Below are 27,041 nucleotides of genomic sequence, written 5' to 3'. Positions count from 1 at the left end.
GGAAATGAAGGGTTGCAGAAGGAGAGGTGGGTGGGGGGATGGGGTAACTGGTGACAGGCACTAAAGAGGGCACTTGATGGGATGAGCACTGGGTGTTAAACTATTTGTTGGCAAATTGAATTTAAACTTAAAAAAAAAAGGATTTGGTCATTCTATTCTTCATTCTATAAAGATGTAGTGAGTGCCTCCTTTGTGCCAGACCCTCTGCCAGGTACTCACCTCACCAAGACAACACACAGGACCTTCTTGGCTTTTGCCAAAGAGTAAAATCAAGGAAATTTCCAACTAAGGAGGATGAAAATGGATGCAGAGCCATCAGAAATCACATGGCTCATGATCGGGAACATTTCCTAAGCACTTGCTATGGGTCAGGCCTTGTACCAAACTCTCGTAATCACTGTGTCCTTTCATCTCTACCCACATCCTCATTATGTCCATCACATAGATGGGGAAGCTGAGGCTTAGAAGCTGGCCCCAGGGGTGCATCCCAGGCCTGGTCTGACCAATGGAAGGGCCTGACCCTCTGGCTGGGCACCTGATGGATCTGCTTTGGCTCAGCAAGGTTGATGGAGAAAAGGAGATGATAAGAGTCTTCTAGGAACAAAAGAAAAGCACCACAACTGGGGGGGTTATAACCACAGAAATATATTCTCTGGCAGTTCTGAAGGCCAGAGTCTGATATCAACGTGTCAGCAGGGGCATGCTCTCTGAGGCTCTAGAAAAGGACCCCTTCTTGCTCTTCCTAGATTTGACAGTTGCTGGTGATCCTTGGAGTTGCTGGCTTGGAGCCACATCCCTCCAACTCTACCTGCACTGTCCCACGGCATCCTCCCTGAGTGTCTGTGCCCTCGTATCATCCTCCCTCTACCTGTGTCTGCATCCAGTGTCCCTCCCTCTTCTTATAAGCATGTCACTCATGGATTAGGGCCCACTCGAATCTATTGTGACCTCATCTGAACTTACATTCATCTGCAAAGACCCTATTTCCAACCAAGGCCACATACTGAGATCCCCAGTGAGCATGAGTTTTGGGGGAACACCTACTAAACCCAGTGCATAGACCATTAGAGCTGTCAGCAGCCCTGAAATGAGCCTGAAGGGAGTAACTTATGTGTGCGTGTTGGTGGGGAGGGGTCTTCCTAGCCACTCTAGGGCAGAAAAGGGGAAAGAGAAAGAAACTGGCTCTAATGAAAGAAGACACTAATTCAAAAATATTTTTTTGCCAGCTCATTCTGAATGTCATACTTTGTTTTTGCCTGCTGGGGTGTGGGGGATTTTTTTTTTTAAGATTTATTTATTTATTTATTTGAGAGCAAGAAACCAACAGAGAGTGTGCAAGTGAGGGGAGGGGCAGAGGAAGAGGGGAAGCAGACTCCCCGCTGAATAGAAAGCCCAAAGTAGGCTGGATCCTATGACTCTGAGATCATGACTTGAGCTGAAACCAACAGTCAGATGCTTAACTGACTGAGCCACCCAGGCGCCCTGGCTCTTTTGGTATTTATCATTACATTAACTCATCTATAGTTGGTTGTTTTACTCAGCACATACAGTTTATAAGGAAAAAGGAAATGAAATTTTGTGGCTGATTTTGGATTGCAAGAGCAGTCCCCTGTTCAAATTTGCCAGCAACTTCATCGAAGACAGTGTACACAAGTGTGTGGCAGAGAGGAGCATGGAAGGGAGTCAAAAGTCTCTTTTTGTCTTTGAAAACCCAAGTGAAATTCACCCTGTGTAACAGGCCTTCTGACTGGGATATGCCCTTTCTTCTTATAACCACTAGCCAGCACCAAGGAGTAGCTTCTTGAAGGGCAAGAGATAATCCTAAAACATTTTTTTTTTAATAACACAGTAGGCCTTTGCACCCATGAGAATATTTAAAACAATTCTGGAGCTATTTATGTTTTCAGCCATAGCCATTTCTTGGCATAACAGCATCTATAAATTTACTGCCCAGCATAGAACAGTAAATTTATCCTAAACAACACAGCTCACAATCTACAAGGATGTCCTCTGGTTGTAATATATTTCAGGATTGGATGGCCACACTAGGTTTTCCACACCCAGTCTTCTTCAGGTCTTCTGGGCTTCAGTGATGCCTCCTTTCCATCCTGCTTTTCCAGACTGGAGCTGGGTCCTCTATGGGTCAGCTACTCCCTTCTCCCACCTCCTTTCCTGAATCAATATTTGCTCTTCTCAGAGTATGCTCCAGTTCTGTCATCAGTCAGCCCCTGGCCTCTATTGCCTATTCAACTAGAAATTCCTGGGCACATCCCCAGGCTCAGTTCGGGTCAACCTGAGCCCTGACCCTGAGTATTCTTGGTACTAGTTTGCCATGACCCGCCGTGACCTGCCATGTCGGTGTCTCAGCTGCCAAATTCCCCATCAATGTCCATTCTTTTTTCAGAGATTATTGTTTTCATTTACAGTAAAAATCCAAGCGTCTAATAGCTTTAAGGTTTTGTTTGTTTTTATTTTTGTTTCTTATTTTGTTTTGTCTTGTCACTTATGACGTCTTTCTGCTTTGCCAGAGATCAGAACCCAGATGTGAAATCTTGGAGCATGTGGTAGATTGAATCATTGCTTCCAATTCTTCATGCTCTTCTTGTATCAAAATTCTATATCGTCACCCTTTACTTGATGACTTTCAAGAACCTCCCATTATGGTGGGTGGAGTCTTCTTCCCCCACCCCATTAGTGTTAGGCTTGGGCATGCCACTTGCCTTACCAAAAGAAATATGGGCAGAAGTGACATTAAACCACTTCCGGGATGAGGCCTCAAGAGACATTATTTCCTTTGGCATCTTTGGCATTCCTGTGATCTTTCAGGAATAGAGCTTTTTCCCCAGCATGCTCTTCAGTCTGGGCCTAATTACAAACACATATGAAGCAGATCTGAACCCCACCCACAGCCTAGAACAGAGCTACCCCTACCAACCCACAGACTGTGAGAAAAAGAAGTGATGTTGTTTGCCAATGAGTTTAGGGTGGTTTGTTACACAGCATTGCAGCAATAGCTAATACAGGTCAATTCACTTGACTTCTCTGCATATTCATTTCCCCATCTGTAAAATGAGGCCATTGGATTATAAACAAGGTACTCCACCTCTTTTTTTTACCCCTATTCTACTGAGGTCCCTGGAATATACCCAATAACAACAGAGACTAAACATACTAGAGTCAACTATTACAAATCACTAAAGAAAGACAAGGATGGGGAAATGTTAATCCATTTATGAGTGGCCTTGGAAAGAGTCATTTCAGTGGAGCTGAAGGGCAAATGGGAGATGAGAATGTGAGCAAGTGTGGGATCCTCTTTCTGAAGCCTCTTAACTGGAAATAGAAAGATGGGTGGAACGGTTGCTGAGTGGAACACACAGTCAAAGAAGAGGTGGGTAGTTGATTAGTTGGTTGGCTGGCTGGTTTACTTGGATGTTTTAAGATGAGAGGGATTAGAATCTGCAAAGAAACAAAGTGCCATATTTAAGGGATAATGAAGATAAGGGCTTAGATAGGATTGTACAGGAAACAAAAGGTCTGGTCTATGAGAGAGAGTGGAGGAAGACTTACCAGGATCTATGTACTGATTTGATATGCATCATTTACACTTCCAGTTCTCACATTCATGGGCGAGGCATGTGTCAATCAATGAAACAAAGACCAAATGGCAAATAGAATTGTGCTGTTACTCTTCAAATCAGAGGACAAATGTAAATTTTGTCATAGGAGAGTTAAATTTTTCTAGAAAGTGAATTGGGTTTAAAGCTTGATTTATTTTGATTTTTTATTATTTTTTTAAAGATTTTATTTATTTATTCATAAAAGACACACAGAGAGAGGCAGAGACATAGGAAGAGGGAGGAGAAGCAGGCTCCATGCAGAGAGCCTGATGTGGGACTCGATCCCGGGACTCCGGGATCATGCCCTGAGCCAAAGGCAGATACTCAACCACTGAGTCACCCAGGCATCCCTAAAACTTGATTTATAAAGCACTTTTCAAGAAATAGATTTTCTTTTCTTTTTAAACACCTACAACTAAGAGATACACAATTGCCATAATAGACTAATAATAATATATATGGATGTAAGATTTATCAATCATAATGTACTCATACTCCCTTTTAAGGAGACAAGGGAAGGATGACTCTACTCTGTCTCCACTTTATCATTGGAAACTGAAGCTTGGAAAGGCCACTGACATCTCAGATCTTCTGCTTGAAAGAAAAGTCCATCTCTCCTCCATGGCCTGCTTTCCCAATCACCTCTAAACCTGCTGCATTCTGGCTCCTGTTCCCACCACCCCATCAGTGGCCTTCTCCAACAGCACCTAAAACTTTTTAGCTGCCAAATCCAACAGGTATTTTGAAACTTCATCCTACTTATTCAAGGTCAAAAGCAGCCTGCTGATATAAGGCCAAGATCATTCAAAACAAGACCACTTGTTTAGAGTATAGCTCTCCTCACTTTTCACTTCAGCGCATTCCTGAAGATCATGGGAGAATTCTGAGTGGTGTTAAAATTCATTAATACATTAATTAAAAATAAAATCATGAGCTATCTACCCAGGAGCTACATAATTATTGTTGACTAAAAGCCTGCAGTAATCAGATAATAAATAGCTATCACTTATTGAATGCTACTGGGCCTGGCAAGTCTACTCCATGTCTTAACTCATTGACTCTTCCAAACGTACTATGAGGTAAGCACAGTTACTATCCCTATTTTACAAATGGGGACACTGAGACACAGAGACCTTACAAACTTGCTTAAGTTTACAAGGCTGGCCAGGGTTTGAATCCAGGCAATCTGGTTCCAAAGCTCAAGCTCTGGGTCATTGCACAAGTGCAGAAGGGCAGCCAAGAGTGAAGTGGTTTTTAGTGAGTTTTCAAAGACAGTGTTGAAGAACGAATGCACTGCCAAAGTGCTCAAAGGTCCTTTGCTTTCCTAAGAGGTTGCCACAGTCACCTTTGCGTTATGATTTTGTTTAGCAACTCTTCCCTTACAGAGATGAACTTCACCCACAGCCCAGGCTAGCTTAAATTAGAAAGACAGAATCTTTTGTTAAGATCCAGAGTTCAAGTCAACGACATTTTGTTATATAACAAATAAGAGTGGTAGCTGGTTGCAGTGGTAGGCAGCCAGAAATGAATGGAAATTCTCTGTGATAATATTCAGAGCAGCAAAGAACAACTAGCATGTATTGGGAGTCTATATATGCCAAGTCCGTGGTGCACCAAATTGTATATATTATCTCCCAGCTTGGTTTGACTCAACAGAAAATTGAGTGAATGTTTACCCAATAGAAATGTATTGAGTGGCCCGGGCATGATGCTAAGCCCTCGAGGAGGAAGGTGTGTAAGGCCCAGTCCTTTGAGGAGCTCACCTTTGAGGAGCTCACCTTAGATAAGTGGTAAGTGAGAGAAGGGACCAGGTGCAGTGGGCCAGGGGCACAGGGAATGCAGAAGCTCTCACCTGAACAAAGCAGGGGAGGGCACCCCAGTAGAAGGAAGGAAATGGGTGGTAAACAGCATGGTGTCTGGAAGGAACTTTGGGCACCAGAAAGGAGAGTGTTGGGTGAAAGGCCAAAGGAGATGAATAGGCAGAGGGGGAAGGAGCCTGGTGGGGTGGTGAGGGTGGGGTGGAGTGGGGTGGGCACAGCAGGCTAGGGAGACTTCATTCCCTGAGTGGGAAGGGCACCATGGACAGGTTTTATGCAGGACAGGGTTTATGTGGTGAGCTCCTGTGGTGTTTATTCTGGCTGTAGAGTTACAGGACAAATTTGAGGGACACAGGCAGGAGACAGGGAAACCAGTTGGGAGGCTATTTCCTGCCAAGGGATATTCTTGAAATCCTGGATTACAGTAGAGCAAGAGCAGAGACAGAGGAAAGAACAATTCAAGGACCCCTTAGGAAACAAGACTGGCAAGAATGTGGATTGGCTGACCGTTAAGGGTGAGCGAGAGCTGGCCTGGGTGGCCAGGTGGAAAGGTGCCATATGCCGAGAGGCAGGGACTGTCAGCCCTCTCTTATTAATGAGGAAACTAGCAAGGATGAAATGACTTTTTCTGGTGGAAAAAGTGTATCTGTCCTAAACTAGAAAGGCCCAGCTGATTTGCACGGTGCCATAGTTCTCCTGAGAACTTTCCAATTACCTTCCATTATCATCCCTTTTGTCATGAGATGATGTTCCCAATTTTGGTCACTCTCTGTTACAAATAGAATTCAAACACTTAAACGTATAACTGACTATGCTTTACAATGTTTACAGCCTGGGGTTCCCAGCTGCCTATTGATTTGCCAAGACAGGAAGGGGATACATGAGATATTTCCAACATTTCAAAGGGTCTAATGTAAATCGCGCAGTTATTGACAATAAGATTGCGCAGGTTAATGAAAATGCCAAGTTTCTTTGCTTTGGAGCGGAAATATAACTTGGTACACTAATGCTGGTTATCTCATTGATCAGCTATTCTCATTGGCAGAGCTTCTATCATTGTCTTGGAATGATTAAAATGGGAAAATCAATCATTACTTAAATATGCATTGTTATTTAGACAATGGGACCTATGGGGAAATAATATAAACAGTGGATGTTGGTAAAGAGTTTAGATAGCATTGCTTTAAACTGGGGATTAGTGTTCAATAGGACTGTGAATGAGGAAGTGTTTGTCCTTTCATGCCTCTCTTCTGGGGGCTGGATGCCTCCTATCACCCCCTCACCACCGCAGGATTGTCAGGGTGCCCTGGTCAGACCCCAAGAGCTCTGTGATCCCCGATATGCCACCTCTAAATGGCCATGTCCTACATTCTGTCCCATTCTCTCCTTTTGCATCCAAGACCTGCTCTTCAATTTCGAATGTGACAATTGCTTTATCTATCTGAATTCATGAGAATGTTATCCACTGCACATCAATGAGGGAGAACCAGCGCGCAGCCTTGAAAACCTTCAGCATTCAATGAGTGTGTGAACAAAGAAGTCATTTATTTACTCTTTGCATGAGCCACGTGCAAGGCATTCTGCTAGGCATTGGGAACACGGGGCCACTAGTGTGCAAGCAAGTCAGAGGGAGATTGACCCAGCCATCCTCGGCACTCACAGGCCCACATGGGCATCTCAGTGACCTGAGTCATCTCACATGGTCATCTCAGTGACCATCACTGATGTTTACTGAGTACCTACTGTGCCCAAGGCATTCACTGGCTTAAGATTTAGCCCTGCCTTCAGGGGCTTAGAGCCAGGCTAGGAAGGTAGGACACATGCATCCACAATGAAATAACATGGTAGATACCAAGGTGACTTCTAGAGACCACGGGGCACTATGGAAGTTCCGGGTGGGCAGAGCTCCTCAGGGCTGGCCTGGTCAAGGTGACCTTCTAGATGAGTGGCCTTTGGCAAGGTTTGGAAGGATGGCCAGGATGTAAACAGAGAGAGGAGGACATCCAGACAGCAGGGACTGTGATGAGTGAGCAGGAGCAGGGAAGAGAATAGGCATATTGTGTGCCAGCAGGAGGGGAATGCCAGGGGAGAGTTTTAGGGCAACTTGCAGTTGAAATGTGGAGGCAGAGGCTGGTTTTGGTGCACGGTGCTGGCTCTCCCCGGGGTGTCTGTGTGTAGTGCTCAGAAAACAGGGGTTTGGCTGAAGCCACTATGTGTAGAGGTTGGCTTTGCTTTCAGGCCATCCAGGTGCCTTTGAGCAAAGAAAGGGCTGTCCCCTTCTTGGGACACGTTCAGGAATTGCTGTCTGCTGAGCTGAAACCTAAAGACACATTTTTGCAAGGACATATAGAAGTTGAGGATGGCCCTGCAGTGTGGCCCAGCGCCAGACTCTGCCAGGAGATGGAAGACAAGGAGACCCAAGGGCGTGGGGGATCTCCCCACTTAGCCAACACTCCACCCTTACCCATCCTCAAAGAAGTTGTGCAATGTCACATATTTCCGGCAAACCAGGAACAAGGTGGCTCTTAATAATTGAAACACCGATGCACAGCAATATGAACAACTGTCCCCTGTCCCTTCTCTCTCCAGAGTTCCATCCCCATGTTCAGATACACGTTATATATACAAATCCCTGTAACGCTGCTCAGGTTCCCAAAGACAGGGCACTTATCCTCAGTGGCAAATGACAGCCTAGAAGATGGTTTTTATTATGGTATCCAGGGGTGGAGGGAAGGGTTCAGTCAGTAACTTTATTTCTGGAAGAGCCACTGTTCTCCCAGGGACAACAGCACCAAGCATATACGCAAGCATCACAGGGAGGCACCAACATAAATCCGATTATTTGCTTTGTTTATAGAACAAATGAGATTCTTCTTTCATCTCTTCCCAAAGAGTGGATGCTAGGAGAAGCCCAAATTCTCACAAGATAAGAGAAAGTATGACCACAAGTATTAAGATTATTGCTGTTAATTTCCTTAAAATCAAAAGCAAAGAACCAATGCATATGCCCCGTGAGTGTGGCTCCTTAACAGCATCCCCTGGCTTCCTGATACAAAAACCTCTTGAGTAAACAAGAAGCCTTATTGTTCTAGAATCACCTTTTATTTTGAGTTGAAACTAATATTGCCTGTCTAATCACCAATCTGCCAAAATTTGGACTGGTTAAAAAAAAAAATCGATCTATTCTTAAAACAGAGGACAATTGGTTGCCTTGAGGCTGTCAAAAGATTGCCTCTAGACACCAAGGACCATTCCTAAAGAAAAGTGCTAAGACTGCGTTTTCTGATAGTGGCATATCTGCTGCAAAGGTTTAGCCTATCAGGAAAATGCCTTTGAAGGTCATAAAATTCATTTGGCTGTATAAGTTCTGGTGTGTATGCTAAAATAATCAGTCACGTTACTTTATAGTCACGCCTCGTACTCTCGTTCTGGAAAATCAATAAAGTGAGGGGAAGGCTAGGAATATTGTGTATAACTATTTAAAAGAGAGAAAACAAAAAATAATATTCTGCGAAATGGTCCTCGAGGAAGCACAGACCTAGTTTTCCTAAGCAGGTTCAATTTTATCTCCAAGCTCATCGCTGAGTTATTAAACCAAAGTACGCATCATATCCTAAACAAAAAGTGCAAAAAATTAAAAAATGGAAATAGCATGCATCCCTCTGTAGATGCTCTAGGGCACTGGAAATTATCCATGGCCTTCAAAATGTATTTCTAAAATGTGTCCATTATTCACACCCTTAATGTTTTGTTCTACCAAATGTTACACACCCTGACATGGTGACTCTTCCTCACCTGGAATTTTCTCCCTCCTCTCCTCTGCCATCAATTCTTCCTTATATTTCCAGACCCAGCCTGAGACCCTTCTGCTTCCCAAAGCCACCTCTGATAGGCTGGCTACCCAGAAATTCTGAGGAGTGAGGGCTGGAAAGCAAGAAGAGAGTCCTGCACACAGCCTAATGAAGCCCCCCAAAAACTGCTTTGTGAGAATGTTTCCCAGCTCCCAGGACACTCTCTCCCCTCCATGGGAACTACTGCTGAGGATGAGTGAGGAAGAGGGAGCAGTTCCTAGTGGATCACTTGTGTTTTATCTGACTTGCTTTTCACCAGCAGTAGCTGGTTCGTACAGACCTGCCCGTGCTTGGAGTCTTGATCCAGAAGGCATTCGGTGGTCATCTGTGCCAAATGCCCCACACCATGCAAGAAGTGCTTTGGTGGCACTCCTGGTGGGTGTCGAGGGCTACTCCCCACCTCCCAGGGCAGCGTTCCTGCCACTGCCGGGCAGCGTTCCTGCCACTGCCAGACAGCTGTGGTTGTTTGTTTACTTTGATGCTGAACTGGAGCCGGCCCGTGCATTGGCCCTCCTTTGCCCTCTAGACTCCATACCATCTATGGCCTGAAGTAAACATCATCAACCCTAGAGCCTCAAAGCTTGCAAACGGATCATTCTGAGGTTTTATTCCTCTGGTCAGCAGCCGCTCCGTTTCCACCAGGCTATGCGGCTGCCTGACCACCACCAACACACCCTTGTCAAGGAACAGTCTCAGCTAGTTGAGATCGCCCTTGTTGCTATGGCCATACTCAGCGTTTCTTAATCCAATACATTCAGGGGAAACTGGGTCAAATGAAGTTAAAGAGATTTCTTTACTGCAGAACTTTTCAGCCCCTTGGTATGCTATGAATCTCCAAGAAGCCTTACCTTATATTTAATTTCCCAAACATTTTTATGAACAGAACTTGGGAAATGGTAGCCAAACTGATCTTCAAATACCCTCATTCTGCAGCTAGATACCTCTCCCTCTCCCTCTCCCTCTGATTATACCAGGGAACACTGATGTGGCTTCCTTGCTCGGACAAACTCAAGAGTTCTCAGCTGGGCTCTGTATTCCAGCCCAGGGGTGTTTTGTTTGGTTTTGCTACCTTATTGAAGTATGATTGACAAATGAAAATTGTATATATTTAAGGTATACAATTTGATGTTTGATATAAGTATACCTTGTATAATGATTACCGCAATTAAGCTAACATTTCCATCACCTCACATAGCTACCATTTGCGTGCGTGTGGTGAGAACACTTAAGATGACCTTCTTGGCAAATTTCACATATTCTACATTATTATTATAGTTACTAATGCTGTGCATTAGATCTCTAGAACGTATTCATCTTATAACTGAAACTTTGTACCCTTTGACCAACATCTCTTCATTTCTCCCATCTTCCAGTCCCTGGCAACCACCATTCTACTCACTGTATCCACGAGTTGACTTTTTAGATTGTGCATATATGTGAGATCATGCCATTTTTGTCTTTCTGTGTCTGGCTTATTTCATGTAGCATAATGTCCTCCAAGTTTCTCCACATTGTCACCAATGGCAGATTTCCTTCTTTTTTAAAGCTGAATAATATAGTATTGTCCACATAGACCACAATATAACCATTCATGGGTCAATAACATTTGTTTCCATCTTTTGGCTATTGTGAATCATGCTGAACAAACATGGGAGTGGAGATATCCCTTCAAGATGCTGATTTCATTTCCTTTGGATACTCATGAGTAGGAGCTGGGTCGTGTGGTAGTTCTATTTTTAATTTTTTAAGGAACCTCCTACTGTTTTCACAGTGGCTACACCAAAGTATGTTTCCACCAATAGTGCACGAGCGTACCCTTTTCTCCACATCCTCACCAGCCCTTGTTATCTCTTGTCTTCTTGATGATAGTCATTCTAACAAGTGCAAAGTGATTACTCTTGGCTTGGATTTGTATTTCCATGATAATTAGTAATGTTAGTCACTTTTTCCTATACCTGTTAACCATTAGTATGTCTTCCTTGAAAAATGTCTGTTGAGTTCCTTTGCCCATTTTTTGAGTGGGTTATTTTGTTCTGTTTTGTTACTATTGTTACTATATATTTTGGATATTAACCCCATCTCAGATATATGATTTGCAAATATTTTCACCCATTCTGTAGGTTGTCTTTTCACTTTGTTGACTGTTTTCCTTGTTGTGCAAAAACTTTCTAGGTTGATGTACTCTTACTTGTTTATTTTTGCTTTTGTTGCTTGTGCTTTTAGTATCATATCAAAAAAAAAAAAAACAAACACCTCATTGCCAAGACAAATTATCAAAAAGCTATCCCCTATGTTTTCTTTTAGGAATTTTAGAGTGTCAGGTCTACATTTAAGTCTTTAAGCTATTTTGAGCTTTTTTTTTTTTTTTTTTTTTTTGCATATAGTGAAAGTAAGGGTTCAGTTTCATTCTTTTGCATATTACTCTCCAATTTTCCCAAAATCATTTATTGAAGAGACTATCCTTTTTCCACTGTGCGTTTTTGGCTCCTTTATCAAAACTTAATTGACCGTATATGCATGAGTTTATTTCTGAATGTCTTAGTCTATTCCATTGGTCTATGTGGCTCTTTTTATGCCAGAACCATACCATTTTGACTTCTATAACTTTGTAATATAGTTGGAAATCCAGAAGTATGATGCTTCTAGCTTTGCTCTTCTTTTTCAACGTTGCTTTTATGGCTCCATAAAATTTTTAGGATTTTTTTTCCTATTTCTGTGGAAAATGGTGTTGAAATTTTGATAGAGATTGCATTGAATTTATAGATTACTTTGGGTTGTATGGACATTCTAACAATATCTATCTAACTGATCCATGAACACAGGATATCTTTTTCAGTTGTGTCTTTTTCAGTTTCTTTCATCAGTGTCATAATTTTCAGTGTACCCATCTTTTACCTGCGTGGTTAAATTTATTCCTAAGTATTTTATTCTTTTTGATGCTATTGTAACTGGGATTGTTTTCTTTATTTCTTCTTGCACAGTTTGTTGTTAGTATAAAGCAATGCAACATATTTTTGTATGTTTGATTTTGTATGTTTGATCCTGCAACTTAACAGAATTCATGTGTTAGTTCTAACAGCTTTTGATGGAGTCTCTAGCATTTTCTATACTTAAGATCATGTTATCTATGAACAGAGACAGTTTTACTTCTTCTTTCCAGTTTGGGGTCCTATTATTTCTTTTTCTTGCCTAATTGCTCTGTCTGGGACTTCCAACTTTCTGTTGAATAGCAGTGGTGATAATGGGCATCCTTGTTTTATTCTGATCCTAGAGGGAAGGCTTTCATCTTTTCACTGCCAAGTATAAGGTTAGCTGTGGGCTTGTCCTATACAATCTTTATCATATTGAAGTATATTCCTTTTACGGGAATTCATTGAGAATTTCTATCAGGAAAGGAAGTTGACTTTTGTCAAATACTTTTTCTGCATGTATTGGGATGATTATATGTTTTATTTGCTTCATTCTGCTAGTGTGGTATGTCATGTTGAGTGATTTGTGGATATTAAGCCTTCCTTGCCTCCCAAGGAGCAATGGTTTCTTTTAAATATGGTCTAGGACTCAATATCTAGATTACTAGATATGGTCTGGGCTTAGTATTAGAATCTAGTCTTAAGTCTTCATAATCACCCATAACATTTTACCTTAACCTGGTCTTAGAATGAGACTTGATCAGAATCCTAAAGCCTCCTGATTCCTACTCTAACAACCACTTAATTCATACCTCTGAGTCTCAGGCTCCTGAGCTTTAAATGCAGCCTGGCATTAAAAGTCCTTGCATCTTTCCAAGACAGCACTTCTCAGCTGCTAGTGTAGTCATATATTTATCTGCTTTGACGATTTAGCTACTTAATGAAACTGCTACAGTTTACCTTTCACACTGCCTCATTAGTCAAGAAGCTCTCCCATTACTACAGATTCCCCTTCTACTCTCCTCTGTTGGTAGAAATAATGAAATTATAGTCCTGAAATCTCCACACCCAAAACATCCAACTGGTTTCCTCTTCACTACTAGAGAAGAGCCATTTCCTCCTCTTTTAAATAAAATTTCTTTCTTTATTTATTTTTATTTTGTAGTCTTTGCTCAGTAATTCATACTCATTAAAGAAATGTGACAGATCTAGAAAAACTAAAAAAGAAATAAATATCATCCATAACCCCACCAAGGAAGAAGAAACCACTGTTAATATTTGGGCCACTTCCTTATACTCTTAAAGAATAAAGGAATCTTAATCAATGGGAATCCAATTGCCAAGTATTAGATGTGCTTGAAATACGCTAGGAGTTAAGGTTACCTCTAGCCATATTCAGTTGACACAACTTCTTCCTTGTACATCAAATCTCTTCCAGAAGTAAGACCTTCAAACAATTTTACACAAAAAAAAGAACTTTTAAAATGTCTTGTCAGGTGTGTTAATCACCTTTGTATGTGCTTCATGTACTTCTAGCTAATATATTCTATATGCCTGCTCCATCTCAGCCCCAGTGGAACAGCCCTGATCTGATATGCCCCTTCACACTACTCAGCCACCTGTCAATTTAAATAAGCATTGTTGAAATTTGTGTCAAATGCACTTTGAGGAAGACTATTGAAATATGTTTTGCCTATTTTATAATGATCTCTTTTTACATGAAATGGACTCTTTTGTCTTCTTCTTTCCAAATTCACATACACACTTCATAATTAAGAAGTCTTTATTAAGTACACAGCATGGTCTCTCTTCTACAAGGTGGGTAGGGATACAAAAACAGTCCACCTGCAACAGCTTAAAAAGGGGTTACCAGGTTGGTATGAACTGAAAATACAACAGGTTTTCAGGAAAATGGGTGAATCCTGTGGGCAAAACTGTTAAGATCTGTACTGATCTGTGAAGGCTAAGAGAAAAACCAGCAAGAAAAATACCAGCAGAAATCAGAGGCTGGAACTAGCCTTCAGCTAACATTTATTATGCACCAATGTTACCTGCTGGGCTTTGGGGTTTGGGGAGCAGGGAAGTGGAGGGTGATGAGAGATATGATAAAAGCAGCACTTGGTAGGGGCTTGGAAGTGCCCTGGACAAACAGAAGAGGCTTCCCTGAGATGTCCCTGAACTTAGCACTGAAGGAAAGAGAAGAGGAAGGGAATTCCAAGCATGGAGACTTGCAAGGGCAAAGGAAGGACGCATATAGCAACATGATGGCTCTCTGAACAGGATATGGGGGAGGGATGGGGGAGAGGAGGCCCCTGGAAGGGCATGAGCTAAACCCTAAGGCCTGGGTGCTAGGCTGATGAATGTGTACTTCTTAACTCTACCCCCATTGAACCAAATGCTAGAAGAACATCTGTGCCATGAATAGAAATTTCTGGAATTGCAAAGAGATGTGAGACCTCACCCCTCCCTTGCAAGAACTCACAGGCTGGTTGAGGAGGCAAGAAGTAATCCTCATAGTTTTATTCTCTCAGAGTTAAGGCTCCCTGTGACAATCTTACCTGGCCCAATGGCAAAGATGACTCTCAAAGGAAAGACAAAGGAGTCTGAACAGTCATGACATGCCGCCCTCCACGGTTTCTTCTTAGGAGTGAGCTGGCTGTGGGGATCTGTCCACCCCCAGCTTTCTCTGAGCACCCCTCTCTCTCCCACAAGTGTCTCTCAAGAGAATGGAGCAGGAGGGAGGCCCCACCACATTCAAGTGGGAGTCCGTTGCTCAGAGGCTACCTAGAGCCTTGCCTGGGAAGAGGAGGGTTGAGAGCCTGAAGATGGTTACCTTGAGCTGGATCAAGGGATAGACCCCAGGATCCAGAGCCACAGCCAGAGCCACCTTCTTCTGTCACCTGCTCTCTTTCAGCATTCTTCTCTCCAGACACCATGCTTACCCCAGAACCTCCATGTATCCCCCTGTCTTGGACATCTGATCCCAACCTCCTGTTTCCTGACCTTGTACCAGAGAGCCTCCGCTCCATGCCTGGCATACATGAACAGATCAACAAATGTTTCTGAGATAACAAATGGAAGTCAGCTTTCACTTCCTATTTACCACCTCTGCTTCGTGCCTTTATCTAATCTCTGTGTCTTTGACCCAGGTTATTAATATGGCCCCGGGAGTAGATTACAAATGCACAGCTGCCTGGCTGAATGGTACAGTGTCATTGTCCGTGACTCCCTGATCTACACTGATTATAAACATCCAGTTACAGCAGCTTATCAGTCAGGACACATGCCCCCTTCCATGACCAGAGCAACATTAACGTATGCAATTCATTCATTCGTTCATCAAACATTTATCGAGGCCATGGTGTAAGTCAGGCATTGAGCTGGGAGCTGAGAACAGAGAAGTGGAAGAAAAAAAACCCACAACAAAAACAGAAATGTGTAGAAAAGTGTCTAATATGAGCATTAATGCTGTGAGACCACCTGGAAGATCCAGGCGGGACACGCTTTGAGAACCACAGTCAGAGCATAGCTCTTGATGGGAAAATACATTCATAATCGTATTAAGAAGAAATTTAAAATATACCTGAAGCACTAACAACTTCCTTTCCTCCGCAGTTAGCTGACAGAGATGGTGGTTAATGATGCTGGCTGACACCTACTAAGCACCTACTATGTGTCCGCACTGTGGTGTGTGCAGCCCTGAGCATGGGAGCACTTTGAGATGGGTGAATGCGGCGAGGCAGGGAATGAGAACTGCTCCTTGCTCCTGGATTTGCATGTGGCTGGTTTCAAGGCAAGATAAGCTATACTGAGAAAAGTTCAAAAGATAATTAAACCAGTTAAAAAAGCAAAAACAGCACTGGGACTGAAGCTGGGTTTCAGAGCCAATTTCCAAGAAGTCATTTCATCATCCTAGAACATCAAACGTGAATTCCATTTTCAGCTATGCAAATTCCAAAAGAATAATACCTCACATTTGCATAATGCTTGATGCTTTTCAAAGTGCTTTCCCAGTTATTAATCTAGGGGAGGCTTTATTACCACCGGAAACATAAATTGAAATTCTGTTCAAACTTGAGTTCCCCATTAATTTTTCCACTTTCCCCTCAAAAACCAGAGCCACCTAAATCCAGGTGCTTTGGATCGAGTGGGTAGCTGTAGTAAGTTTAACCCGCCAGGTGAATATGCATTAATGGAGCATATTGCGGGCCCGTCCATCTACAGACGCAGGCCTTCGGCAGGGCCAGACTCCAAGAAGCCTCCTGTGAATTAACCAGAAACAGGGAACTGCCCTCAGTTCAAATCTGAGAGTTTTTCAGGGAGTGCAGTGTGGGCACTGTACACACTCCATTCATCAGAAACCATTCCCTTCTATCAAATATCAGAAAACTAGGAAATTAGTTCCACCACTTTGTCCTTCCACCTACAGAAAACCCTGTCAGTGGCCTCCTGCAAAGTGGCCCACGATGCCAGACAGCTCCTATGTCCTTTTTGTTTTTAATGTCATATGAACCGAGAGGCCGAAGCCGCAGTATATCTGCCACAGGGAGAGGATCTCAGAAAAGTGAAGTGAGAAGATATGACATGTACGAGAAAATACTTCTCCCCAAATCTCTCCAATGTGTTTCTTTTTCCATCTCTTCAAACTTAATTATGTGTAGCGTTCTCCGTCACTGAATCACCAGCCTTTCCTGACACCTCGATCTCATTGCATTTTAGCAAAAGATTAACCTGGCTGTTTGCTTTTAATTCTGAAGCTGTGTTAATACTCAACTCCCTCTAGATTAGAAAAGAAGAAAAACACACTCCCACATACCCCGCCCTGGCTCCAGCGAGGCTCCAGGGCTGCTGTTGCTGACAGTGTCACAGTCATGGGAACCTGCTGGCTGCACTTACCATTTCAGGAGGGCCAAGAGGACCACAGAGAGGGCCACTGTCACCATGGGGCCATTCACTTCCAGTTTGAGAAAACTCAAGACTTCCATTGTTCCTCAGAGTCCCTAGAAGACTGGTCCTCCAGAGGAAAGAGGGAGCCTGGTCCTCCTGCTGTTACAGGGACCACAATCTGCAGAGAGAAGGACTAGGCAACCAAGACCGCATCATATCAAGTGGGTCCCCAAAATGTACTCTCCGTCAGAGCGTCTCCTTATAAAGAGGAAGGAAGAGGAGGGAAAAAACACAGGGTTTCAGTGTAAGGCAATGAATCAGCAACTTTATTTTCTTGAGGACCGCCCTGTCAATAAACATTTATGTTAACTTCCCTGGGAATTAGCAGCAGAACTGGTCCCATGTTTGCCGAGAGATGTGAAATGGTTACAACCATAGATTCCCTTGAGTTGTCTATGAAGAAAGACTCCCCTTCAAAAACTTAATTCATAATTCACTGAAGACACGGGATCCAGAGACCCTGAATATCCCAGAAAAATTTGGGGTCAGATATCAGCCTGATGGAAAATGCTGATGGAACTGAGGACATCCATCCCACAAAGTTTATTGGTTCCTAGGACCCAGGGGGTCTTTGGTGACTGGCCAATGGAATAGACCAAAGATCTTGCCCTGTGTCAGCACTCTCATCATGAGTTGCAGGATTTCTCACATGTCTAAAAGCATGTCCGTAGGCTCATGCACGTGTCCTTTGTTCTAGCACTGAGCTTATCTGACTGAAGTAGACTGAATCATTTTTTCGTTTATTAGTCAGTGTACTACACTTTCAGTAATAGGGAGGGTGTTTCAGAGAGAGAGTCATTCGGTCACCATGATATTCATCCATTCATCAATATGTATGGGGGACCAGGCTCTGTGCTAAGTGTACGGTGTTTGAAAAACAGAAGTAGTACCAGACTCCGGGAAAATTTCTCTCGGGAGAGATAGACAACAAACAGGGAGACAAATAAATAAGTAATTGCAAGTTGAGAGCAGTGCTGTGAAGGTCATGAACACAGGGTATGAGTAGGAAGAGCTGGGGGGACCCCGCTAAGAGAGTGTTGCAGGGGAAATCTGTCTCGAAAGGAAAAGCTTGAAGCTGCGATTCTCAGCTGGAGAGGAGTCCACCAGGGAAAGGGCCACGGGCAAAGCCTTCTGGGCAAAAATGGGTGACACAGATAAAGGGTCTAAGGTGGGAAGGAATTCCTGTGTGTGGGAACTGGAAAGAGGGCAGTCCTGCTGGAGCAGATGGGCCAGCTCGGGGAGACATCGCTTCCCTAAGAGATGGAGACTGTCAACAGAGGCTAGACAGCACAAAGCCACAGTGAGAAGCGTGGGCTCCATTTTATGTGCCACTTAGGGTTTTAACATACTTGTATTTATGTTTGGTGAAAGCATTCTGGCTGCACGTGGAGCACTTGTGGGAAGGAGCAAGAGGAAGAGCGGGGAGGCCACTTAGAAGACTCTTCATGCATCCTAAGATGAGCCTGCAGACAGAGCAGGAGTGGACGTAGAAAGAAGTAGAGGAATTTGAAATATATTTAGGAGTAGACCGCAGAATGTCCTGACGGATTGGATGTGCGAGGAAGGGGGAGGAGGAAACAAGTCTGACTCCTGGGCTCCTGACTTGAGCTGTGGGTGTATACATAGAGGTGACACTGAGGTGGGGAAGATGGAGTGTTGGTGGGAAAAATCAAGAGTTTGGCTTGGGTCCTGTTTAGTCTGAGATGCCTGGGGGCCATCTGAGTGGAGCTGTGAAGTCAGAGAGGAATCTTCACTGAAAACATAAATAATAATGATTGATAACAAAAATGCCATTTATGGAGCACTAACTATGGGCCAGTTCTTATTCTAAGAGCATTCACTCATATGTGTTAATTCGTTCAATTCTCTTAAACAGCACGATGAAGCCAAGCTTTCTATTAACCCCCTTTTAGAAAAGAAACTAAGACATGGGACACATGACTCCAAAGTCCATTCTCCTAATCAAAAGATTATATTCCAATATGGAAGGCATCAATATACAGAGGAACAGATGAGCCACAGCCACAAATATGATACAAACCACACAATACTTCCCTTTTCTCTGGCCATTTGCCCTGCCTCCCTGTTTTGCATTCCTACTGAGGTGCCCCCAACAGCTGCACCCCAAGTGTCTCATGCTCCTGCCCAGCCCTTTTGGATGTCCATGACTCTCCTCATATTCCACATGTCGTTTGTTGCATTTGATCAGGACTGTGCTGAGATGTTAAAGGATCTGTGTATTCCGCCCCCCCTCACAAAACAGAGCTATGCTTCATCAACAGTCATCTGAGATGCGACGCTTTCAATCACAGGAGCCATGGGATGGGGCTTGGGGGCAGAGCAAGTGGGTGTGGAGGAAGCAAGTCGTCACGGCCATGGATTCAGAGAGTTGGAAGGACCTCAGATATTACGAAGGCCAGTCAAGGAGATGTTCATGAAAAAAATTTTATTTTTAGGACTCCAAGGTGAAATAAATATGAGAAAGTGCTGGTGTAAGTTAGCTTATTTCCTGAAAAATACTTGAACTGGCCAATGTGCATGGTGAAGCTCCGAGAGTGGCATGCAGAGAGCAGCATTGTGTTTGACCACAAATTCTTGTTAGGGGCATTCATGAACACATCCCAGATGTAGTGTTCTTAGGAACGTGCTTTGAGAAATGTTGACCAAACCCAACTATGATTTACAGAGGAAGGAATAAAAAAGAACCCAGAAAGGGAAAGTGACTGGTACCAAGTCCCACAGCTGCCTAGTTCTAGAACCTGGGTCGCCCAGCTTCTCTTCAGACTCATCTAGAATACACTCCTCACGTCACCCCATGCACCTGGCACAGGTCCCGCCCTGTTCACAGAGAACCTTTGAGTATTAGCAGCCAGTTCAAAGATGTCTGACTTTGTTGAGGGGTTGCCAGCTCCCCAAGTGACTGAGTTCACTCATTCATTCCTCTGACTAATATTTTTGAAGTCCTTTCTATGTGATTTGTGATTTGGAGGAGCTGTCAATGCTGCGGAGAGATCATCCCATCCTTTCCACGCTAGGTATGGATAGTAAATTAACCAAGATGAAGTGGAAGGGTCCAATATGAGAGATATGAAGGATTTTTATCAGAGTAACATGATTAGGAATGTATCAATTTTAAAAATCTATGACACAATGCAGGAACATTTGGGAGTTTTCCCATGATAAAGGACAGTCTGTCACCATGATGCTCACCATAATCAAGCATTAGGCCTTTACTCTCAAAATATTTTCTTTTTAATGGTATATCTATTAAAAACGATCAACTTTGGGGCACCTGGGTGGCTCAGTGGTTGAGCATCTGCCTTTGGCTCAGGGCGTAATCCCAGGGTCCTGGGGTCGAGTCCTACCTACATCGAGCTCCCTGCAGGGATCCTGCTTCTCCCTCTGCCTGTGTCTCGGCCTCTCTCTGTGTGTCTCTCATGAATAAATAAATAAAATCTTTATAAAAAATAAAACTAAAAACTAAAAACCATCAACTTCATAGAACTGTATAAAAAGTGTTTTATAATTCCAACTCCCAGAGATGAACTCTTGTTAACAAATTAGTGTATATCCTTCCACATCCTTTTCTATGCAAATACGAACCTAGATATATTCATAGTTTTAAAAAAAACAAGATCGCCATACCCATGCTTTTCTGCAACTGGTCTTGTACACTTACTGTAGCATGCATACCCTTCTACGTCACAGCTAGAGATAGATATATGTCATGGGCTCCCTAGGATCCCACTGTACAGATGTGTTGTGACTCATTTAGCCTGTCCTTCACTGAATGGCATTTGAATTGTTTCCAACCACAAATGAGGCTGCAGTGAACATCCTTGTACATATCACCATGGCCTTGGGTAAGGACATCCCAAGCAAAAGTCTTAGAAGTGGTAGTGCCGCCCCCAAAATGTGCATTCCAAAAAGGTTGGTGGGTGCTAGAAGCAGTTTCGATTCTCCCTCCCTCGAGCTGTGTGTGGAGTGCCCACCTGGTGGGACACCCCAGTTTTTCTCCTTCTGTCTCAACCCACCCCAAGTCCATCCTTTTTTTCCTCCTACATCCAGGCAGACACCTCCCCCAGAGTTGAGTCAACTGTTTTGACTTAAGTCTTGTGTTTCTTTTTAAAGCTTTCACTCCATAAATTCTGTGGTATTTCCTTCATGTTCTCTGTGTTTAAAAACTGCCTGTGCAGATGTCTAAGTGGTGCCTTCCTTCTCTCTGAAGACTCCCAGCTGGCCTGCCCAAAGCCTGATGTCTCTGGGAGGCTTGAGGCATGGGGCACATTCTCCCTGCCTACTAGGGCCCCGAGTGAAAGGACAATGGGGCTTAGCCAGCACCATGGAAGTTCAGAGAACATTTGCATGTAACCTCAGCTGAGCCGAGAGCAACCCTGAGGAGTAGGTAAGCAGGACATTTCATGCCTGGACTCTGAGAGAAATGACTTGAGCTCAGAGATGTAACAGAACTAAAATCATACATTAATAAATTCTGGAGGCCGGGCTTCAGCCCCAGTCTTCTGGCTTGAAACCCAGTGTTTTCCCCACTAAATCTAAAAATGCATAGTTCTCCAAGCCAGCCTGTGGATGCGATACCATTTATCTTTATGGTTACCCCCTGGGTTACCATAAAGTGTTGCTATAGTTAAGGAAGATGGAGGGATGATGTGGGCCTGTGAGCTGCTTTATCTCCTTGCAGAAGATACTAGGGCCCCTTTTGGAAGGGGAAAACAACAACCTCCCCAACACCATCCAATATCTTAGAGATCCTCTGTCCACTTTCTGAGAACGTGAGGTCAGATTAGGAGGGCTCATCCATTTCTTCAGTCAAGTAACATTTGCTGAGTGATTGCTAAGCCCTAGGCACCGGGAATCGAAGCCCAGTGGATAAGACCAAGGTCTTGCCCCCCGAACTCACCTCCTGGGATAGGGAAGCAGATATGTAAATACCTAAGTGGCTTCAGTGTAATAGGTACCATGACATAAATATGTACAGGGCACAAAGGGGGCAAAAAACAGGAGGGAGGAGATGGAAAAAAAATTGGGACACATGACACATAAGCTTAGACTGGACGGATGACTTCACTGAGCAGATGGGAACGGGACAGATGTGCTTAGCAGGGGGAGCACAGCTCAGGCTTGTTCCAAGGCTACAGAAGCTGGCAGTAATAGGGCGAATGGGCAGACACTCAGAGGCCAGGTCACGCACCATTGTGGGCCATGCCAGAAAGTTTACACGTTATTCTAGGATCTGTGGGAAGCCAGAGGAGGACCTAAATTGAGCTGCAACATGATTAGCTTTGCTTTGAGAAGTTTCTCTCAGGAGGCAGATGGCTGGGTCATACCTGAGATGGGCAGACCAGCGAAGAGGCTGCGTGGCCCTCTAGGTACGAGATAAAGCTGTAGGGCCAGAAATGGGGAAGAGGAGACCACATTTGGGGATTACCGGGAAGGCAAAATCAACAGTATTGGGTCACCGATGGAGCATGGGGGGGAAGAAGAAGGGGTTGTTGAGGAGAGCGCCCCCAATTTATGGCCCCATTGATTGAGCCCATGTGTGCCATGCACCACAGGAAAGACTTGGCAGGAGGACTGGGTAGAGGGGAATTCGCGTGGCTTCCGTGGTGAGCAAGCTGAGCCCCGGGGGGCCACACAGGTAAAGGTGCTTGGGAGGTGGCCAGGTCAGGAGAGAAATCCGAAGCAGGGAAGTCGTTTTCGTTTCGAGAGCCATTTGCTGACAGGTGGGGTGATGTGATAAGAATAAATTGGCCACAGAGAAGAGGTGGAGTGTTCAAAAGCGGGCCATGGAAGGAATGCCATGAATAGCAGCTTTGGGGAGAAGGTGGGCAAGGGGCTGGGGGGTGATGGGGTGCCGATGGGGCTTTCAAAGAAATTGAGAAGGACCAGTCTGGGAAACCCCACAGAGGGACCCCTCCGTTAGTGCATGAGGATGTGGCTTTCTGTTCTCAAGCGATCTGGGTTCTTTAGCTCTCTTGGTGGGAAAGCTCTGCAGCCCTTCTGAGCCCTGGGTTGTCCTGGTGAGGTGGGGATAATGGTGTGCACTTCGCAAGGTGGTTGTGGGGAAACAAGGTGCCCGTTTGGCCGCTTGAGCGGAGCTCCGGAGCCCAGCCAGCACGTGCACATGCGGTCGGGGATGTTTGCACCAAAGCCACAGGAGAACGGTTGTAGGGAGCAGGAAACGGCCCAGGGTGTGAATGCCGCGGAAAGGTCAAGTGTGGTGGTTACCGAGGCATCTCTGGATTTGGCATGCGGGTCCTTCTACCCCCCCCCCTCGCCCCCAGGATGGCTGTGGTGCAGCGGGGGGTGCAGAGACTCAGAACCAAGGGAGACGGAGGCTTAGAGGGAGCTGAGTCAGCCTCCTCGGTCATTCTGTGGCCCCACGGCTGAGAGGTGGGAGGAGTCGCACGTTTGCCCTGGCTGGAGGAGAATTTGCAGGTGCCGCTACTGGGGGGCCCAGGTGAGGTGCGAACACCCCCTCTCGGGAGCCGCGTGGGGACAGTGGCCATCTGTGTGTTTCCCCTCCCGCGGAGAGGACAGAACTCGCTCCTCTCTTCAAGGTTGCTATGGAGACATGGATGGGTTTGTGAACAGTTTTAAGGTCTATGTCACATCTTGACTTTGTGTTGGTCGTGAGGGCAGGGACCATATTTTATACATCATTGTGCACCCGCACCACCCGGCCCGCTGCGATCTCATGTACCGCACAGCTTTTATTAGCATGAGCCAATCACTCCCAAACCTGTTCTCTCCGGCCCAGTTCTCTATCCTGAGGTTCAGACGTATAGCCAGCTGCCCACTGGTCCTCTTCTCACAGATACCCTGCAGATGCTAACAGACTTGAAATGTCTAAAGCCACACTCATTGTCACAGCCCCCTTCCTCCATTAAATGCTTCACCCTCGTCCCGTGTTCCCCATGCCAGTGAATCATGCCTCCTCCCCCTCCCAAGTCAGAAACTGGGGCTCACCCTCGACTCTTCCTTCTCTCCCAGCTCCCCACCCCTATATCCAGTTAATCACCGAGCCCTGTTGTTTCCATCTGTGAAGTCCCTCTCATTCTGGTCACTACTCCCTTTAGCCATTCTTACTTATTTGAGAGAGAGAGACAGAGAGTTGGGAGGGGCAGAGGGAGAGGGAGAGAGTCCTCAAGCAGACTCCTCGCTGAGTACAGAGTCCGAGGCAGGGCTCGATCCCATGAACCCGAGATCATGACCTGAGCTGAAATCAAGAGTCAGTCACTTAACCAACTGAGCCATCCAGGCGCCCCATCTGTTCATTCCTACATTCATTCCACTGGCTTTTTCCCCCCCCCACTGGCTTAATGAACATGCCAGCATCTAGCCAGTATTAGGCAATGGGAACTCACTGGTGCGGGAAACAAGCTAGGTGTCCCATATCACAGAGCTTGTATCTAGAGAAGGAACTGCCCAGATCCCAGCTCTTTCATGATCATCATCTCTCACTAGGCCGCAGTAGTCTTCTAGGGGCTTCTGTGCCTCTCGTTCATCCATCAATGTTTATTTGTTGAGCTTGTGTGAGATGCCCAGCACCCTAACCAGAGCATAAAGACCAGCATGACTGGGAGGCATAGAGCAAGGAGAAATGTGAGGCTGGGCAATGTAGGAGAACAGCCAGCGGTCAGAACACCTAAAATCTGCTGGGCCGTGTGAAACATGTACTGTTTCCTTCCAAAAGGAGCGGGACGCCATCGAAGGAAAGGCTTCGTGCAGGGAAGTGACATAATGCAATTTAGGCCAACTCTATCCCATCTGCTTTCACTATGAAAATGAGTGTGGAGCTCATCAGATAGCAGTCTAACATCCACATGTCGCCAGGTGCCCCAGCCACACAGCAGGGGCCCCAGAGCCAAGCTACCGTTCAGACCTTGACTGCGTGTGTCATCGGGAGGTGGGAGATGCCCTTGAGTGCAGGCAGCTCTTGATATCGCTAATCAGACACGACCCACCCTATGTCCTTCACATCTCAGCATCTCTATCAATTTATGTCACCCATGATCTCAGCTTGTCAGATGTTAGCACTTTCTAAATTATCACTGAATCTCTCCTGGCGCTCAGCGTGGCTGAATGTGGCTACATGTTGATGATTACGGAGAGCTCTGTCTGTGAACATGGAGAGTCAGCAGATGGTTCGGCTGCCTTAAGGCAAGTCTTGGAGCTTTCAGGCAAGTGAGTGCCCAGATCAGCCATTTTTCACCTCGAATCACTGGAGCTGGGGCAGGCATTGCAGCGACAGACTGCAGAACGCAGAAATTCTGGTCATTGCATGGCCAGAATGCAGAAATTCAGAATCCAACGTCTGACAGAAGACGGGACTGGTATCCCCAGCAAGTCAGCACCATGAAGTCCCCACGCAGGGGAAAGAGGGCATGGTGACATATGCATGGGGCCTAATAATGTGGATCCCAAAGCAGAAGATAATCGGAAGTTTTGGCAGCAAAGCTTTCAAGGAAATACATACATGAGTGGGTAGCAAGACCCCAGGCCCCAGAACAGCCAACAGAAATGAGAACTGAGTCGTGGTGAGGCGGGGTTGGAAAGAAGATGGATAGAATAGGTACGTAACTAGAAGGCTCCACATCCCAAGGGTTTAACTACAGAGTTTTCGTTCTCACTCACCCAACAGTCCAAATGTGGGTGTGCAGTAGGCAGCCTTCCACGCGGTGATCTGGGGACACAGGCTCCTCCATCCACTACCGCAGATGCCTCTGCTCGATCATCCTGCAACCAGCTGGTGAAGGGGAAAAGGAAAAAGAAAAGGTGTGAGGAAAGTTTTTAATAGGTCAGGCCTGGGAGTGGCATAAACATGCCCATCCTGATGTCGTTGGCCAGAATTCAGACACGGCCACGCCTACCTGCAGAGGAGGCTGGAAATGGAGTGGGCCCAGGAGAAAAAGGAAAACAGCTGGGTGAACACCTAGCATTCCTGCCACAGGTAGTTCCCATCTTGAGTATGTTCTCAGCCAATGATTCCTGCCTAGGAAGCCGCTGCTAGAACAAGGTGGAAGGTGATTCCATTGAGGTCCCCCCAAAAAAGCCAAAGCCCAATCAGTTCAGGATCAAGGATAAAGAGCAACCAGGGCAGCCCTGGTGGCTCAGCAGTTTAGCACTGCCTTCAGCCCAGGGCGTGATCCCTGGAGACCCGGGATTGAGTCCCATGTCCGGGACCCTGCATGGAGCCTGCTTCTCTCTCTGCCTCTCTCTCTGTGTGTCTCTCGTGAATAAATAAATAAATAAATGATATTAAAAAAAAAAAAAGAGCAACCAGCCTGCAAGATGCTGCCCTCCGACTATGTTCTGGCTCTCTCTGCTGAGTCTATTTCCCATGGTGCTCCTGCTAGCTGGGGTTCTGTTCTAAAGTCGCAGCTGGGAGCTTGCCCATAGCTTTGTGAGGCCATTGGAGCCTCCCTGTGTGGTGCTCATCCAGGCCCAACTAGACTAGACTAATCCACCTAACTAGATCCTCTTAGAATGTGGTGCTACTTGAATCAGTTCCCTGCACCCCAATGGACTATGTGAATAAGAAATATTTGCTCTGCCTGCAGAAGTCGACTTTGTACCTTGGATGTTGTTTCAAGCCCTGTCTTAACGAGGCCTAGCTCCCTCCCCGTCTGCACTGGTCCATGTACTACTGAGTGAGGTCCCAGCCTGCCTTTTCCCTGTGCCCTTATGAGTTATGAAAGGCTTCGTGCCATTCTGTATCCTCACCCACCCCGCACCAACAGGCCAGAATCCTCCTGTGTATTTTCAAAACTCAGATGTCACCTCCTCAAGGAAGCCCTCCAGACTACCCATGATGATGATTGGCAATTTTGTGTCCTGCCATAACACCCCAGGCTTTCTCTACTGAAGTTGCCTGACTAG

General features: G+C 45.2%; 1 protein-coding gene across 5 annotated transcripts in view; it reads right to left on the bottom strand.

Annotated features, from left to right (window-relative positions):
• TBXAS1 (thromboxane A synthase 1) overlaps positions 1–26,126 on the bottom strand; it is a 160,910-nt gene extending 134,784 nt beyond the window's left edge. For 2 of the 5 annotated variants that reach the window (XM_041753435.1, XM_041753439.1), the window contains exons 1-2: positions 25,797–25,934; positions 17,091–17,339 (exon numbers count right to left, since the gene is read on the bottom strand). In XM_041753435.1, coding sequence (XP_041609369.1) covers positions 17,091–17,179 — 89 coding nt within the window. In that variant the 5' untranslated portion in view covers positions 17,180–17,339; positions 25,797–25,934. Of the gene's footprint in view, positions 1–17,090; positions 17,340–25,796; positions 25,935–26,032 lie in introns of those variants that run through there. The other 3 variants (XM_041753438.1, XM_041753436.1, XM_041753437.1) reach the window with 3 other exon arrangements.
• Positions 26,127–27,041: the final 915 nt, after the last annotated feature.

Source organism: Vulpes lagopus, chromosome 4 (genome assembly GCF_018345385.1).
Source record: "Vulpes lagopus strain Blue_001 chromosome 4, ASM1834538v1, whole genome shotgun sequence".
NCBI lineage: Eukaryota > Metazoa > Chordata > Mammalia > Carnivora > Canidae > Vulpes > Vulpes lagopus.
Note: the sequence above shows the minus strand (reverse complement) of the source record. Positions and strands in the feature narration are given on the sequence as shown.